The sequence below is a fragment of the Centroberyx affinis genome, unplaced genomic scaffold (genome assembly GCF_046629955.1).
Source record: "Centroberyx affinis isolate AG114_WGS23_722 - 3 ecotype Tasmania unplaced genomic scaffold, CSIRO-AGI_Caff_v1 ptg001403l_1, whole genome shotgun sequence".
Taxonomy (NCBI): domain Eukaryota; kingdom Metazoa; phylum Chordata; class Actinopteri; order Beryciformes; family Berycidae; genus Centroberyx; species Centroberyx affinis.
The window spans coordinates 2,858-20,462 of NW_027279885.1; the positions used below are offsets into that span (position 1 = coordinate 2,858).

Consider the following 17,605-nt stretch of genomic DNA (forward strand, 5'->3'; position numbering starts at 1 on the left):
TAATTATGTTCTATTTCATTGTTTTCCTGTATCAACCACCAAAGTTACTATGTATTAGTGATTCAAATATTAAGCTTATAAGTGTATATCTAGGTTATTCTGCTAAACAACTCAGTTCACAGGAAAGTTTTATTGTCTAATCATGTTTCATGTAATGGTTTTATGCAATCCATAAGTGTTTGTTTACAGGTTTCGTAATGTTCACCAATTGACAACAGTAATTGGTTGAGTATGTAAAATCCAAACGTGTATTCTAAATCTTTATCATTACAGTTAGGCTACCTATTTAGGCTACTAAAGTAGTTGAGAGAGGTATCCTCATGTGTCTCTCTGTTTTATGAAGGCCGTTGCCTGTCTCCAGAACAAAGAAATGTAACAAAGTTTTTTTTTCTTTTTACACTGCAAACCCCGCCTTGGAATTCGGAAAAACTATAAAACTCTGAGTTCTTTGTCACCTTGTGCGCTTCATGCCCTGAGCTTCATGGCGGAGGCCATGATGCCGTCACCAACTGAAAGACCATCAATCCAAGTCTTAACGCAAGCGTAGATTCAGATCTCGGCACCTGTAACTACTCTTTGTCACTAATGTGACCCCATTTTTCAAGCCGTTCATACTACGAAGTTGAGCCTCGCTGAACCGCGAAGACTGTTACAAAGTTATTTTAATAACGAGTTATTAATCCGTTAATTAGTAAAAGTTAGAGAAGTCAGAAGCTACAGTCAACTCTCTCAGCTGATCAATGACCACCTGCCGATCGCCTCCTGGTCCAGTCGACAGCGGAAAGCCAGTCGTAGGACATTCACCTGGAAGAGCTTACCCGACTCGCTGATCTTCGGGAAACCTGCTTCCACACAGTCCTCACGATGGATCCCCGGCAAGTAAGGCTGAAACACTTCCATGTCTTACTGCTGAGAGTTGATGCAAAAGCTTTACTAAAATTATCACCTGATTGGACAAATTATCAATTGTCCAATCAGGAAAGTTAGTATAGTCTGAGTTATCCCTTAGGGTGACCCGTCTCGTTCCTCCGGTTTATAGGTCTAAATTGACAAAACATTATTTACTGTTGCCAATAATTTTCATTCCAATGTTTCTATCCTTCTCATTTTATTTTCACTTCATTCTCCTGTTATTTTATTTCATTCTCATTTCATGAGTCAACCTATAGTTTAGTGTTTTATTCTGGTTTATAATCTGTCCAGTTACTACTCAGATTCATGTGCTGTGGACACAAATTATGTTAAAATGATGTTCCTCCACCACAAACTGGATTCTGTGACAAAAACATAAATTTGACGTGACATTTTCAGCTAAAAGTTGGCTAAAGGTGTGTTCACACCAAACGCGACGTGAATTTATCGCGTGGCGCGATTACATACAAAGTCAATGCAAAGACGAGAACAGACGTGAATGATGCGAAATTCGGCTCAGTTGCATATTTGTCCGAAAAAATCGTGTTTCACTGTCACAAAAACCTATCCAGGAAGCCAGGAAGATCCGGAGGATCCAGAGGAAATCGAGCAAGTTTCTACTTTGCTTCCTAGTGTAATGAAGGAACAGGCAAAGGTAGTAGGAAAAGCCATGGCAACATTGTGGACAGTGCAGGGCCACTTTTGGGTATCCCAGTCCCGCCTGCAGCAGGAGGACTGGGACTGTTTGCTGAGGTTTCCTGTTGAGCTTTACGCCATGTTTGGGCCAGACACTGCCAAGTGCTACAGCCTGTGCCTTTGAAGTGTCAGGCACGTTTGGCCGGTGCCAGGGTGGCCGCCAGGCAAGAGTGGTTCAATCCTGGGACTCCCTGGAGCCACACTGGGGCCAGAGGACCTCAGGCCTCAACTTGAGACATTTCGTAGATGTAAGTCTCAGCAGGGAAAGAAAGATGGCAGAGCTTGAGGTTGTGGGGGTCCAAAGCAGCCACCTCGCTCCTGATAGTGTCCTGAACCCAGCCTGTCAATGCTCCCTCTCAGACCACCAATCCTGGGACTCCCTGGAGCCACACTGGGGCCAGAGGACCTCAGGCCTCAACTTGAGACATTTCGTAGGCGTAAGTCTCAGCAGGGAAAGAAAGATGGCAGAGCTTGAGGTTGTGGGGGTCCAAAGCAGCCATAGTGTCCTGAACCCAGCCTGTCATTGCTCCCTCTCAGACCACCAAACAGCATGGTTAGCACTGGGGGCGAGCACCTGGGTTCTTCCACCATGACCCAGGGCTACGTTTTATTTGTTGCAGCCTTCCCCTAACAAGGGTGGCTACCTTCTCTACAAAAGGCTGGGTTCTTGTCCTGCTACTTCCTCATCCCCAGGCAGGACGGGGGTTTGTGTCCTGTTCAGGCTCAACAAATCTGCCCCTGAGATGCAGGATGTTGACAGTAGTGAGGTGAGGCAAGTCATCAATACTGGTGACTGGTTTGCCACAGTGGACCTCAAGAATGCCTATTTCCAGATACTCATCTGGAAGGGGCACTGGCGGTTTCTGACGTTTGCATTCGAGGGCAAGACCTATGAGTTCTGTGTCGTCCTGCTTGGTTTCTCCCTGGCACCCCACACTTTCACCCGGTGCATGGATGCAGTCCTTGCATCCATGCACCGGGTGCCAATAACGTAATATATTTTTTGAACCTGTAATAATGTACTTATATCACTTTATTTAAGTTTTATTTATTGGCTATAAAGTGTCATACTTCCATGACACTTAACCTTACTGTTGCTTCTTTCAAATAGCTGCTCAAAAACCTGACCACACACACACACACACACACACTAGGAATTATGACTATTTATTTGTTTGTGGTACTTGATGGTTAGATTTATCTCCAGCCCTACCTTCTACTCCTTAACCCTTTGAATACCAGATGAAGTGCAAGCACACGTTTGAAAACACAGACAATTACTCTTAAGTTGTATAATATGAAATCTATACCTCTTTGAAGATGCTTTGTCCTCGTATACAAAGACCACCATTTATTTTCATGAAAAATATCATCTTTAATTAAACATATTTAAATCACTTTTTCAAGCAAACTGTTTCAACGAAACTATTATAGCTATTCAGTAGTGATGTGCGGATTGCAGTTATATCCGCGGGCACTGCGGTTAATCCACGGATCGGGTGGGTTGGGTCATAAAAATTAACATTCTGATTAATAGCGGATGGTTTGTGGGTGGGTGAAATAATACATCATTAATGAGGAAAATATTAATTACATTCTCTAAAATTGTGGAAATACCTGTTGCCATTTTCATTTTACCAAAAAAGAAGAATTTAAATAAATGTTTATTTATTTAAAACCAGCCTACTTCAGTTTAATATGTTACCATATCATCATGCTTATGGTGGCCGACATTACTGTAGCGGCTGTAGCGGGCTCAGATTTAAAGCTAGAGTGAAGATACTGGTATCATATGTAACTAGAAGGGCACTCAGAGAGCACAGACCTCCACCAAGGTTTGTGCTATTATTGCTTGTTCTTGAGTCGGATCCAGATCCGCTCCAAAATTTAATGGGTTCTTCTTTGGCCCATGCTACACCCTTCCACGAAGTTTCATGAAAATCGGGCCGATGGTTTTTCCTGTAATCCTGCTAACAGTCAGACAAACAGACAAACGGCACCGAAAACATAACCTCCTTGGCGGAGGTAACTAGACGACCTAAGGCATGCATTGGTACCAACCATGTCATGCTAGCTTGTCGCGAAGGGGGCTAAATAACGCTCCAAAGGTGAGGGAACAACTGGCATGGCCATTTTCAAAGGGGTCCCTTGGGGTTTCTGAGCAATTTCCAGAACAGAAGTGCTTTCCATCCAATCGCAGGAAAATCCAATTCTTACAGAAATCTCCAAATGTCAATAGTTTTTGATACCAAAGCACAGTGCATCCATTTTTCTATGGTGTTCCTCAAGGTCTTAGTGTCTTAATGTGGTATTTTGGAGGGATTTTTGACCATTTTTATCAATTCTAAATTGGTCAAAAATGGTTAGATTTTGCACCAAATCTGACACCATTGAGGATGGGAATGGCCATCATATACTTCCATTATAATGTCCTAAGCCCTTATACACTGTAAACTTCCAAAATTTGAATAGGCAAAACACAATGTTTATTACAGATTTATTACTAGGAAAGCTTGACACACATTGCTGAGCTGCCTCTCAAATTGTGGGCTTGTAATTAAACCCAGTTAATAATGTAATAACCAGCCAATAATGTAATAAATTATTACATTATGTGCAAAACGTTATTACATTATTGGTTCAGAAAATGTATTACATTATTGGCCAGTTATTACATTATCGACTTTTAACTGTAGTTATTACCTTATTGGCTGCTACAGGGTCCCAGTCGGGGTGATGTCTGTCTCCTTTGTCAGCCAGCTTAGCATCTTGCGGGCCAGCTAGAGTGGCCCGCACATCCAAACACTACATGGACCAGGAAAGGATCAGGTGGAGAAGACAGGACTAGAAACAGGAAGTAGTTTGACAGTGGAAAGTAAGGGTGTGGAAGTCGGGGGGGCGGATGGTTCAATTCCCAACTCATGACAACAAGTTTTCATTTATTGAACCATGAGCAAGTTAACCTGAACCAAACTGTTTTAGCTGCTAAACTGAAAGGTTAGCCAACCTTTTCATGTGACCAACAGGTGGAAATGTCCAGAACAATTCCTGCTGTTGGCACATAATCCTTTACTGGTGGAGGAACCTGATCTGAGCAGTATTCCTGTCAGAAACATGGAGGCTGAGCTTCACAGTTCAGACTCATTTCATGAAGTTTTCTGGGTCTGTTTTGCCTGCAACCTGGGGAAACGCATTTTCCAAATTCTCAGCCCTGATGGACAAATGTCAAACTGTGACAGTGAGGAAACTGTTGGGAATAAAGTTGCTGTTGTTGTCAGTTGCTGGTTGAGTGTCTAATGAGATCCATGGAGGATGGAAACTGTGGGATAAAACCAGTGGACTGTTGACAGACGGATCAGTGTCTGCTCAGAGGAAACACTGAGCAGTTGTGTGAAAGTGTTTGAAACATTCACACTGGATGATTTGAAATGTCTGATCCACTTTTTCTACTCAATGTTCATCTTGCTGAATTCATTTTAGATGAAAATGTTCATGTCTCTGTGGTTGTCATTCCTTACAAAAGATAACAATCTACTTTTTCAGGCTCCATGGCTGAAATGTCGGCCTTTACCTTTCACAACTGATCCACAGTGTTTTTAATAGAGATATTGTGTGTTTACTGATGTAATATTCCTGTATGTTTCATGGTTGCACCTCTGCTTCTGTTGTTTGAGTCTAATATTTCTCGGACATGAAGACATCCAGGATGGCGGAGGGGTTTAACGAGACCTATCTGACTCTGCCAGGTCACGCCGGATTCAACAATCTCCGATATTTCTTCTTCTTAATGTTCCTGACAGTCTACATCTTCATCTCCTTCACAGACTCCCTCATCGTCTTCCTCATCTGCTCCCAGCGGAGCCTCCACAAGCCCATGTATGTCTTCATCGCCGCTCTGCTGCTGAACTCGCTCACCTGCAGCACCGCCATCTACCCCAAACTGCTCTCTGACTTCCTGTCCGAGCGTCCTGTCGTGTCACGCTCCGCCTGCCTCTGCCAGGCGTTTGTCGTCTACTTCCTGGGTGGGTCCGGCTTCATGCTGCTGTCAGTCATGGCCTTTGACCGCTACGTTTCCATCTGTGAGCCGTTGCGGTACGCCACACTGGTGTCGCCCTCGGCCGTAGCGGCGCTGCTGCTGCTGGCCTGGCTGCTGCCGGCCGGCCTGGTGGCGGGGGCGGCAGTGCTGGCCGGCCGGCTGCGGCTCTGCGGGTTTCGACTGGACAGACTCTACTGCAACATCTACTCCTTTGTGAATCTGAGCTGCGGGAGCACGCTGGTGAACAACGTGTACGGCTTGCTGTGCAACGCAATGATCGTGTTTCTGTCGATAGTGTTTGTTGTGTTTTCATACAGCCGGATCCTAGTGGTCTGCCTGCAGCAGTCCGGCTCCTTCAGAGGGAAGGCGATGCGAACCTGCCTGCCTCACCTCCTCGTCTTCATCAACTACTCCGTCTGCACCGTGTTCGAGCTCGTCAACAACCGACTGCAGGCCGACGCAGAAGTCGCCGTTCCCGGCGTCATGTCCGTTTTGATGGTCATCATCACATCTCTGTTCAACCCGGTGGTTTACGGGCTGAAGACACAGGAGATTTCTAAACGGGTTAAAAACTGCTGTGTTACCACAGAACTGAAGGATGATTTTTTAAGCTTTCATATTGCTGTTGTTCTTTAAACCTTTTTTATTGATCCAGGAAAGGCTGAGTGAGCTCCACTCTGCTTCACACTCACACTGGGCTCAACCACAGTCTGCTGCTTTTTGTCACAACTGATAATAACTTCCCATTTATGAAATAAAGCAATAAAGTAAATAGAGTCCTGTTTCCTGTCATGTAATAAAACATAGTAACAAAAACGTGGATAATATATATAAAAGTTGCTTTCTGAAGGGCTGAAACACCTGTTGTGTTACTAGATAACTGCGTAATGATTTTTAAACCTTCATATTGTTATCATCATTATTATTTGAACCTTTATTGATCCACTCAGCAGCTCAACACAGTCACACTGGGATCTGACCAGTACAACCAGTGTGTTGCTGTTTGTCACAACTGCTTATGTATTAACATTCCCATTTATGAAATAAACCTTTAGACTAATAACAACTTGCAGCTAATAGTGTCATCATCCTTTCAACACAATAATCTAATGAAAACACAGATAACATACATAAAAATGTGAATAATAACAGTCAAAATTCAACACCTGCCATCTATTCATGTATTTGGCTGTTAACTAAGGGATGAATATAAACCGTGTAAAAAAAAAACAATGATGTAAAAAATTATTAACAAAAAAGAAGTTTTGACATTAATGGCAGGTAACTGTTACTCCACTGAAGGAAAATTTACATTCTGTACATTAACAGGATTATGACGCTTTAGTTGTAAAGTGTTATTACATTAATGGGAAGTTACTTCATGTTCTGTTTTATTTAAGGTTTAATTTAAAACTAAACAAGAACAAGACTTCAGGAATCATTTTAATAATCTGTAGAAAAAGAGCTAGTGGCAACATAAAAGTCACAGCAGGAGTCTGACTGATTTACTTTTCATGATACTCAGAGACACTTTACATAAACCAGAAGTATATAAAACAAAATGTTTAAAACATCACAAAGAATTTATACTCCTTAAAAATGAAAATGCAAAATAAGAAAATAAAGAAAGAACTAGAGTACACACTGACACACAGGACACATGACAACAGCTCACATTTAATGCAAGGTGACAAAACACATGCAAACAGCAAGGCATTCTATTGAAACTAGTTCTACAATGAATCAGTTTCCAGTGTCAACATGTCACTGGTCCTCCAGTCTGTTAGTAGGAGGTGCTGTGCAGCAGAGAGTCTGATGCAGGGAGAGAAGAAGAAGAAATCCAGTCTGAGCATGCAGACTTGATAAGCTGTGGCTACAGATTTGGTTTGGCACCAATTTCATGAAGTGGGTTAGACTTCTGAACTAGAGGTCCCTCGCACAGACCTGTATTCTGTACCACTCACCAATGGCCATCTTACCGGTCAATGGCAGGCTCTCTCTAAGTTTCCCCTTAGGGAGAGGAGCCAAGCAGGGACGCCCCCTCACCCCACTCCTCCTTACACTGGACTTTACGCCGCTTGTTGAGGCCAGAAGATGTTACCACGAAATAACAGGTACTTTCTGTAAGTGAGAATGCTATCCAACAAGACTAAGAGCCCTATCTTACACCCGGCGCAAAGCGCAGCGCAAGTGTCATTGTTAGTTTCCAACTGATGCAGTTGTCATTTTCACGGCCAGCGCCCACATTGTTTAAATAGCAAATGTACTTGCGCCCATCTGTGCACCCATGGGCGTGTTGGTCTTAGAATGAGGTTTGGTCAGGAGCATTGTTGGTGCATTGCTATCTTGAGGCAGCGGAAAGCGATTGCACCATTGACCAACAAAAACCTGGTCTAAAGTCAATGGCGCAGTATTTTCCTGCTGTTTAAAGGGCGCATTATTCAGATAGTAAGATGCGCCTACATCTGTTGTGTTATATTAACTCAAAAACGAATAATAATATGAAGCCCATTGTTATTGCCACACAATGACCCACAGCATCAATCAGTTCTCTCTCTCTCTCTCTCTCTCTCTCAAACACACACACACGTTACCAGGCAAATAGAAAAATAGGATCATCTACTATGAAAATTTGCACTTTACTTCATACGCAATGCCAAATGCCAAAAACTGTGTCCCTCTCCCCATTATGCAATGCCAATTCCACAACATTCATGTCCTGATAACCATCATCACACATTGCCAATTGCTAAATACGCAACCTACAACCAAGAAAAATAACACAGTAAATATGTAACAAGACTAGGGGAAAACCAAGTATATGGCTGGACCGTGTATGAGTGTGCCACGTGCCACGGCCGAACAATGGTGTAAGCTGTAGACTGCTAATACAGAATAATAGTCCATGCATCCATACTGATCTCGGTTCCAGCGCGTCCCGTCTCTCTCTCTCTGTCCTCTCCCTCACCCACGGCCCGCATTGATCCTGCCGATCCAAGCGCCAGGCGCTCTGTTACCCATCGGTGCCGAAAACGCTGTTCGCTGGACACCAGGGGCGCATCGTCGTCGGGACCCCGGCCGAAGTCGGCCGGATCATCAGGAACAAATCGGCGCCCAGCTAGCGGCACCGGCCGGAACCGTGGCCCCGGGAAACTTTGGGAAGGTCGGCATTAAGCCCTCGGCGTGATGAAACATCCATGCTTGTTTGTGTCTCTCTCTCCCCCGACAGAACAGAGGGGCTTCAGGTGGACTGAGCTCGCGCATATGCATCAACATGAACGGTGATATGATATAATTGTATAGATTCTACTTTAGCTCCAGCTTACATGCATGATATTGGTCAGCCAATTTCTGGCTCTGTGATCCTATGATGTGCCACGGCCAACCAATGGTGTAACTTGATCACTCAGTCAGTAACTCAGTCAGTCAGTCAGTCAGTCAGTCAGTGACAGACATTCGCATTTGTAGGGCTGGCCCCGCTGTTGCGGTCCAGCCAAAAAGCACAGCCCAGCAAAAAGTCACGAATATCAGCCATCAGCCAGCACACTGACCATTCACTGTCTATGGTCCGTTAGCCCTACATGAGGACAGCATGCTGACACAAGGGGCCTCACACAGACAGGAGCGTCCTGAGTGACATGCGACCGTGCCACTCAGGACTGCAAATTCGGCAGACGATGCGGTGAGAGCAACATGATATAAAAAGTGGCGAAATGAGCACAGACTCTGAAATGCAGATTTATGTGCTGTGGACACGAATTATGTTAAAATGTTGTTCCTCCACCACAAACTGGATTCTGTGACAAAAACATAACAGTTAAATTTAGGCAACTAAAACAACTTGGTTAAGGTAAGGGGAAGGCTTTGGCCATGGTTAAATAAGAAAAACTTGCTCTCGCTATAAATTTTAATTTGACTCAGTAGAAATTAAACTCAAATCAAACTTGAATCGACTTGAATCAAACTCATCTGCCCATCCACCATCCGACAACAACAGCACTGGCGTATGCACTTCTGCCGCTCTAGGTGAAAAACAATTATGCCACCCCTCTATTTGCAACGTACCATACCAGCAACAACACACAAACGCCAATACATGCCATACACATAACGCAAATATTCTAGTGCAACGCTAGTGTGCTCAAAGTGTCAACAATATTAAAGTATGCAGGCATTTTGCGGATCCATATGCAAATAACGCACCAAACAGGTCTGCATAATAACTCCAATAACCTGGTTCTAAATTCTTTACAGCAGAGTCATGACAGCACAACTATTTTCCAAATAATCCAATTTCAGCTCCTCAAACTAAATAATACCAGTGCAAATCTCTCCTATACACCACTCTCTCATGCGCGTAAAACACACACACATGAAATGTGCTCAAGCAAATTATATCATCAGCAGATTCACAACTTAAACAACGACTAGAGAGCAAATAAAGCTTAACCTTTACCTTTCAGAAATGTACACGGCAGGCCTTCATCGCAGCGAAGGTCTTAACTGCATCCTCTATTTCGATTCTTTGTGCCAGTTCATGTTCTATGGAGATCTTTGCCAGTCCAGCGATGTCACTAGCTGAGTTAGCAATGGCGGAAGTTGTGCTAGCGGTCTCTTGGTTCGGTGGTGGACTTGAAGGTGCGTCATCCTTGCTAACATTCCTGGGATCAATATATTTTAACAACGAATCCCTCTGTTTTTGGAGAGCTTGCTCCTTCAATTGTCTCCTCGTTTTATATTCGCAGCCAGAATTTCGGTCGTTTAGACATGCTGCTTCCTTTTCCTCAGTCGTGGCTCGTGAGAGCTGGGGGCGGGAGGCGGGGGAGGGAGGCAGCTGCGCGCTGCAGGTGCACTTTGGCAAGGCGGCAAAATGGGGCCAACCAGGGGCCAGCTATTCCAAAAATATATTTTTTGAATAGGGCAGAAGGCGGCACATTTTGCCGCCTTGCCAAAGTGCCGCCCTGGGCAGTTGCCTAGTTCGCCTATATGGACGCGCCGGCCCTGGACAACAACACCCTTACTTTCCACTGAGCTACAACTGCAACTTCAACTTTCTGTTTATAATCATGTCTCCTTCATGAAACCATTGTGTGCTGGGAAAACAGGATTATAATGTGTTATGTGCCACCAACACATAACGTGGTGTCATGTCATGTTCGTTTGATGTTTTTGTGTGAGATGAGGTTGGGGGAGAGAGTCATAGAATAGCTATACACAAACCTAACACTAACACTAACGTGAGAGTATTTCTACACCTAACCTCAACCCTCAGATTAACCCTAGCCCAGACACTGAAGTTCTATAGAGACTTTTCACACAATCATGAGCATCACTTGAAACTCTGTAGACTTTTTAGTGACAGATTAGTCACTTGATAGGAAGTTGAGTATCAACACTGGACTATCCAAGTGTGAGCGACCACAGTCACCTGGTCCAACATTATCCTCATTGAACATGTTGCTAAGTCACTATTTTTAACACTCACAGCTAGTTTTAAGTTACTGCCAACTATGTTGTTTGGATGTGCTTCCTGCTTTGATGGGTATGTGAACATTTATTTTTGTTTCCATAGTTGCTATATGTGAATTAGACACATATTGCATTTCCACCTTGTTGCTGATGAGCTGAGCTAGTTTAATCAGATCCTTACTGCGTCTTGGGAGTTTAAACCTGGATTTGATGTGTTTCTGCTCTGTCTAAACACTATCTGAACAATGCAGGTTAACACCAGATTTAAATGGAGTCACAGACTGCAGGCCTGTGACTCCAATATATGCAACATATATCCAATATATTGTAGCCAGGCTCACTTGGAGGGCTGGCCCATTCGGTAGCTAGGTTTTGGCCCGCCCCTAGAGTGGTTAACACCCATTACAGAGCACAGGTGCTGCTCATCACATAGATGTAGGGGCCCCTAATAAGTGCTTGGCATTTTAGATTATTTGGTTGTGCTGTTCTCATCCCTCACCCTCTTGGCCTGGAAATGGTTAGGGCATGGTTTCTGGCACATTATGCAAGTAACTTGCATCTTTGGATAAAGAAGGTCTATGCTGAACTACTGTGCATGTCCAGTCGCTACAATATGACTGACTGTTTGTAGGCGGGAGTGAAGACACGGCTTAGAGTGATCACCCCAGCCTCAGAATCCCAAGAGGTCTATCCTCCACTGATGTGAAGGTAAAACCCTGAAGTTAAATAGTTCTAGAGGTATTGGTACTGAATATGTGGACATGTGTTAACCACCTTTGTGTTTGTCTGTTTCCTTAGAGTGTCAGCTGCTGTTTTGCCTGGTTTTATCTTGTCTGTGTATTGTTTCTTTTGGCATTGTTACTGTATCCCAAACCAGCTGCTTATGTTCCCTTCTTTTAAACCTCTGGCTGCAGGTTGGCCTTCCCAGGAGCGGAGGAGCAATTGTCCTGCAGAGAGAGGCGGTTACTTGCAATTCCCCCTTCCTAAACACCTGTTTGCATGTGTTACGTTTTACATTATTCACCTTTTGCTGTGCTAGTTTGTAGTGAACCCGCACGTGTGGCCTTGACCCCTCTGGGATAGCCTTAGTACTCTAGCCCCTCTCTGTAGACAACCAACCACTCCTCTGGGCTATTCGAGGCCTTTATGTTGTCGTAACCTGTATTGTTCTGTCGATTTTTTAGAGTGTTAAGCTCCCCGTATTATAGGTTTTAACTGTTGTAATTCCAAATACATTTGTAATGGTTGTATACTTGGAACACTATGCCTCTGCTCCTTTTTGGGAAAGGATATAATTCCATTCTGGTTAATAACTCTTTGGGTGAAATTCCCAGATTGGCGATGTCAATTAATGTACCTGGCTTCTCTATTCGGTTACAATATGTACACTCAATATATGTTTTTATGAATGAGTTCATATCTAAGTAACCCATATCCTATAATAGTATGAACTGACTCAGACAAGCTTTTGGCTCAAGTGAATAATGTAAGACTTACTTGTTGGCATGACAACACTGACAAATTGTGATTTGAGCTTTCAAGTATAAGTGGCATGTAGTTCTGTATCATATCAAAACTATCTCTCCACCCTTACATATTCCATATGTACGGGGAAGAACACCTCCTGGGTCACATGGATACATCTTTAAGACACCTCTAGGTTGCTATTCTATAAAGCACCTGTGTTGGCGTGGTATCACTGATCTTTTGATCTCCACCTAGTCAGGTGCATCAGACGTGAAGTCACAGATAGTGGAGAAAAAACGAAATTGAACAGACAACGGCGAACAGGGCGTCTGTCTCTTGGCAGCCTCCCCAGACTGCCGTTGCCTGTACATTTGCTGAAACCTTCTGGTGACAGTCAGAGAGTGGTTACCAGAACCTGGATACTGTGGAGGTGCTCTGTTGGGTGTTTTGCACTCGATTGCATGGCTGATGCACCCAGGAGTCCTGTGTTGCTGTGCTGGTGGCAGCAGGCAGCAGGTGTATCTCCTGTATCTCTGTACATCCACTTAGTTTCCCCCGTGTGCGGCAGCGACTCCGGTGGCACGTGTGCAGGGTGTAGAGTCCCCACAAGGCGTATTGCTCACGGCTGTGTAGCTAATGCGTCTAGGGGGTCTACTGTGCTAAACTCTGTGGTTTGCTAAGCGAGACGGGGGTTGCACATTAGCCACCTAGGCTAACGGTCTCAGCTGGCCAAGGACTGAAGTTACATCAGCTTTGTATGGTGGTGAACAGCCATCACCGTGACACTCTTAGAACTCTTAGAAATCAGGGTTCCAAAAGAGTTCTTTAGGGAGGGGTAAGGATCTACCTAGAACCATTTGCCTCTAAAGAACCCTTTTTTGTTTAAAAATTGAGCATAGCGTTAGTTCAGGCAGACCACAAAGTCAAGCTCAGCCCACAAACCCAGCTACATCAGCTGACAGCAGCTGATCTCAAAGCCAGCCCCTATACATTCAATTGCATCTCAAGCCAGCCCACATCAGTGATGGCTCAGCTACTCACACTACACCCAGGCATGGCCCAAACATACAGTGGTGCTTCTTCTACCAGACTTTGAGAAAGTAGTGCAGAAATAGTTTGTTGCCCCTCCAGCTGCACACTGCTGGTCTGGGATAGGCAGGCAGCTGGGAAATGTGCACAACCATGAGAATATTGGTTGTGGGCAGTTATCCCAATTGGATCAGGTCATGACAGTACTGGTCTCCCCCTATAAGTCGGTTCATGGAAGAGCCAGCTGTCCTACCAAAAACTGCAGTATCATGGATGGCCTGCTTAGCAAAATGAACAAGGCCATGGCGGTTCAAACACAGCTGACCAACATGGGTGCCATCCTCTCATTAAACCTACATCAGCTGTCACGTAGGTTGCAGAATGAGCAGGAAGATCCGGAGGATCCAGAGGAAATCAAGCAAGTTTCTGCTTTGCTTCCTAGTGTAATGAAGGAACAGGCAAAGGTGGTAGGAAAAGCCATGGCAACATTGTGGACAGTGCGGCACCACCTTTGAGTGTCCCAGTCCCAGCTGCAGCAGGAGGACTGGGACTGTTTGCTGAGGTTTCCTGTTGAGCTTTACACCATGTTTGGGCCAGACACTGCCAAGTGCTACATCCTGTGCCTTTGAAGTGTCAGGCACATTTGGCCAGTGCCAGGGTGGCCGCCAGGCAAGAGTGGCTCAATCCTGGGACTCCCTGGAGCCACACTGGGGCCCAGGGGACCTCAGGCCTCAACTTGAGACATTTCATAGGTGTAAGTCTCAGCAGGGAAAGAAAGATGGCAGAGCTTGAGGTCATGGGGGTCCAAAGCAGCCACCTCACTCCTGATGGTGTCCTGAACCCAGCCTGTCATTGCTCCCTCTCAGACCACCAAACAGCATGGTTAGCAATGGGGACGAGCACCTGGGTCCCAGGGCTACCGGTTGCAATTTTGTCGCAGCCTTCCCCTAACAAGGGTGGCTACCTTCTCTACAAACCGGCAACACAGGGAGGTGTTACATGCAGGACTGACTTCACTCTTGGAGAAGGGAGCAATCAGATAGGTGGAGCAAGGAAACATACAGGCTGGGTTCTTTTCCTGCTACTTCCTTGACCCTAAGCAGGACGGGGGTTTTGTGTCCTATTCTGGCTCAACAAATCTGCCCCCTGAGATGCAGGATGTTGACAGTGCTGAGGTGAGGCAAGCCATCAATACTGGTGACTGGTTTGCCACAGTGGACCTCAAGAATGCCTATTTCCTATCACCCATCTGGAAGGGGCACTGGCGGTTTCTGACGTTTGCATTCGAGGGCAAGACCTATGAGTTCTGTGTCGTCCTATTTGGTTTCTCCCTGGCACCCCACACATTCATCCAGTGCATGGATGCAGTCCTTGCACAGGAGGGTCCTAAAGGGTCCTAACTGAGGGTTCTAAATTATCTGGACGACTGGTTGATCTGCGTCCACACCAAGCAACAGTATCGCCGTCATGTGTCCATGCTCCTAGAGCATATTCAGGACTTGGGCCTTTGCCTGAACTCGAAGAAGAACAGATTGGAGCCCTCCTAGACAATTCAGTTCCTTGGCATGGCAATGGACTCCAGGGCTGAGATACTGACTCTGGAGAGGAAGGAGGCTCTCAAAGACTGCCTCTCCTGTTACCGGTTAGGGCCGAAAGTCAGCTGGAGGCTGTGTCTTCGCCTCATGGGCCTATTGGCGGCAATGGTTCAGGTAGTTCTGTTAGCTCTCTGGTACATGCGTCCTGTACAGAGGTGCTTCCTGGGATTGGGCCTGGCCCCACAGAAGTGATGTCAATGTCAGCCACTCAGAGACTTTGTGTGGGCCTCCACTAGTGGGAGAACCTGGGAAAGTCAGATAATCTCAACAGATTAAATGCATCCCTGAGTGGCTGGGGGCACGGTGCACGAGTGCTGGGGCATGAGCAGGTGCTAGAATGGGTCCTGGGCAACCCAGCATAGAAACGTACTAGATCTGAGAGCTGTGTTACGCCCGGCCTAGGAGAAACACCACATAGCATAAAAACATAGCATAAAAGTTACTCCCCTCTTTCCCCACTCCCAAGGATGACCAGTGCCACAGCAGGTGCAGTCCAAACAAAAGTGAGTCATTTATCACGGCAGCAAAAAAGCGTTGGTGGGAGCACAGCCAAAATAACAAACACAACAACCTGAAATTATAACCACTAACTTACCTAAACAGCAAAAGAAAGCAAAGAAAAATACAAGCAGCTTACCTGCCTCCCTAACATAAACAGGAGAAAAAGGAAACAAAGGAAAAGGCTTCCCACCCCTACAGCTACCAGGACTGCTCTTTTAGAAGTTATTTACATTTTGTACAACAGAGATCAATCTACAGCATTCGGTCAATACGGCGTTCACTTGGTTCAATACAGCACTGCACGGTCTGGTTGGGAGCCAGTAAGAAGGAGTGAGCCAGCATTGGACAGACGCCCCTTTTAAAGTAGGCGCCATTAGTCTCCCGTCCAATCACCAGCCGCCACCTGCAACTCAACACACTAGGGAAAACACACAATGAGGGTGAACACTGCCACCCACAGGCAGGGAGGGAGAACAGCAGAGAACTACAAATACACTCAAATACAAATTATGACCCAGGGTCATAACACCCCCCCCCCCCCCCCCCACCTAAGATTAAACATTTCTTCCCACAGGAAATGCTTGATTCCTAACACCCCACGCGAGACAATGCATCAGCCACAATATTATCAAATCCATTGATGTGATGTATCTCAATGTTGAAGTTCTGCAGCAATAACAACCAGCGCATAAGACGCTGATTGTTATTCCACATGCGAGACAAGAACACGAGAGGATTGTGGTCTGAATAAACATGCCAGGGCTTCTTTCTCAATGGTACTATAATTCAATTGGTGTTTATTGAATTTCTTTGAGAAGTAACACACTGGGTGATCAATACCATGATCATCCTCCTGTAGAAGTACAGCGCCTGCCCCATAAGCACTGGCATCTACCTCCAACTTAAAGGGACGTGCAAAATCAGGTGCAGCCAGTACAGGCACGCTGCATAGAAGAGCCTTGGCAGAATCAAACGAGTCCTGATATGCAGCAGTCCAGACAAATTGGCTGGAGGGGCTTACAACTACACTAGCAAAATTTTTACAGAACCCCCGATAGAAGCCACACATTCCCAGAAACCGGCGGAGTTGCCGCCGTGTTTCTGGCACAGGAAGATCCAGGATGGCCTTGACTTTGGCCATCCGGTCACCTGGTTGAAAATTGCGACAGAGTTTTCTTATCATACTGTTTTTTCATTTTAGACTGCACAGCGGAGAGGGAACTGCGTGCCAGCTCACAAGTAGTGTGCAACCTCTCCCTGAATGAACTCACGTAGTCTAAGATGCTGTGCGCGGGGCTGGGTTTGTCTGCAAGCCACCTCTCCCGCAGCAAACGCAGCAGGCCGTGCACAGTATGCCCAAAAACTAACTCAGCCAGACTAAACCCAAGAGACTCCTGTATGGTTTCACGAATGGCAAACAGAAGCAGTGGCAGACCCTCATCCCACTCCCTGTTTGACTCAGCACAATACTTTCGGAGCATGGACTTTAACGTCCATGCTTTATGAAATCTCTCCAGTGCGCCCTGACTCTCCGGGTGGTACACACTGGAGATCTGATGTTTAACAGACAACTCCGTCATCACCTGCGAAAAAACCTTGGACATAAAGTTAGATCCTTGGTCGGTTTGAATTCATTTGGGCAACCCAAAAGTGGAAAAGAACTTCACCAAGGCTTTCACCACTGCTTTAGCCCTCAAAGTGCGCAACGGAACGGCCTCAGGAAAACGGGTGGCTGCGCACATGATGGTAAGCAGGTACTGGTGACCAGTCTTGGTTTTTGGCAAGGGACCGACACAGTCTATTATGACATGCTCAAAAGGTTCGGCAATTACCGGGATCGGATGTAACGGAGCCGGAGGGATAACCTGGCTTGGTTTTCCAGTTATTTGGCAAACATGGC

General features: G+C 45.5%; 1 protein-coding gene across 1 annotated transcript; it reads left to right on the forward strand.

Moving 5' to 3' along the window:
- Positions 1 to 5,314: 5,314 nt before the first annotated feature.
- LOC139649832 (olfactory receptor 11A1-like) lies at positions 5,315 to 15,009 on the forward strand. The gene is made up of 2 exons (XM_071526336.1): positions 5,315 to 6,208; positions 14,767 to 15,009. Exons 1-2 carry the CDS (start codon positions 5,315 to 5,317, stop codon positions 15,007 to 15,009), a joined length of 1,137 nt encoding a protein of 378 aa, XP_071382437.1.
- Positions 15,010 to 17,605: the final 2,596 nt, after the last annotated feature.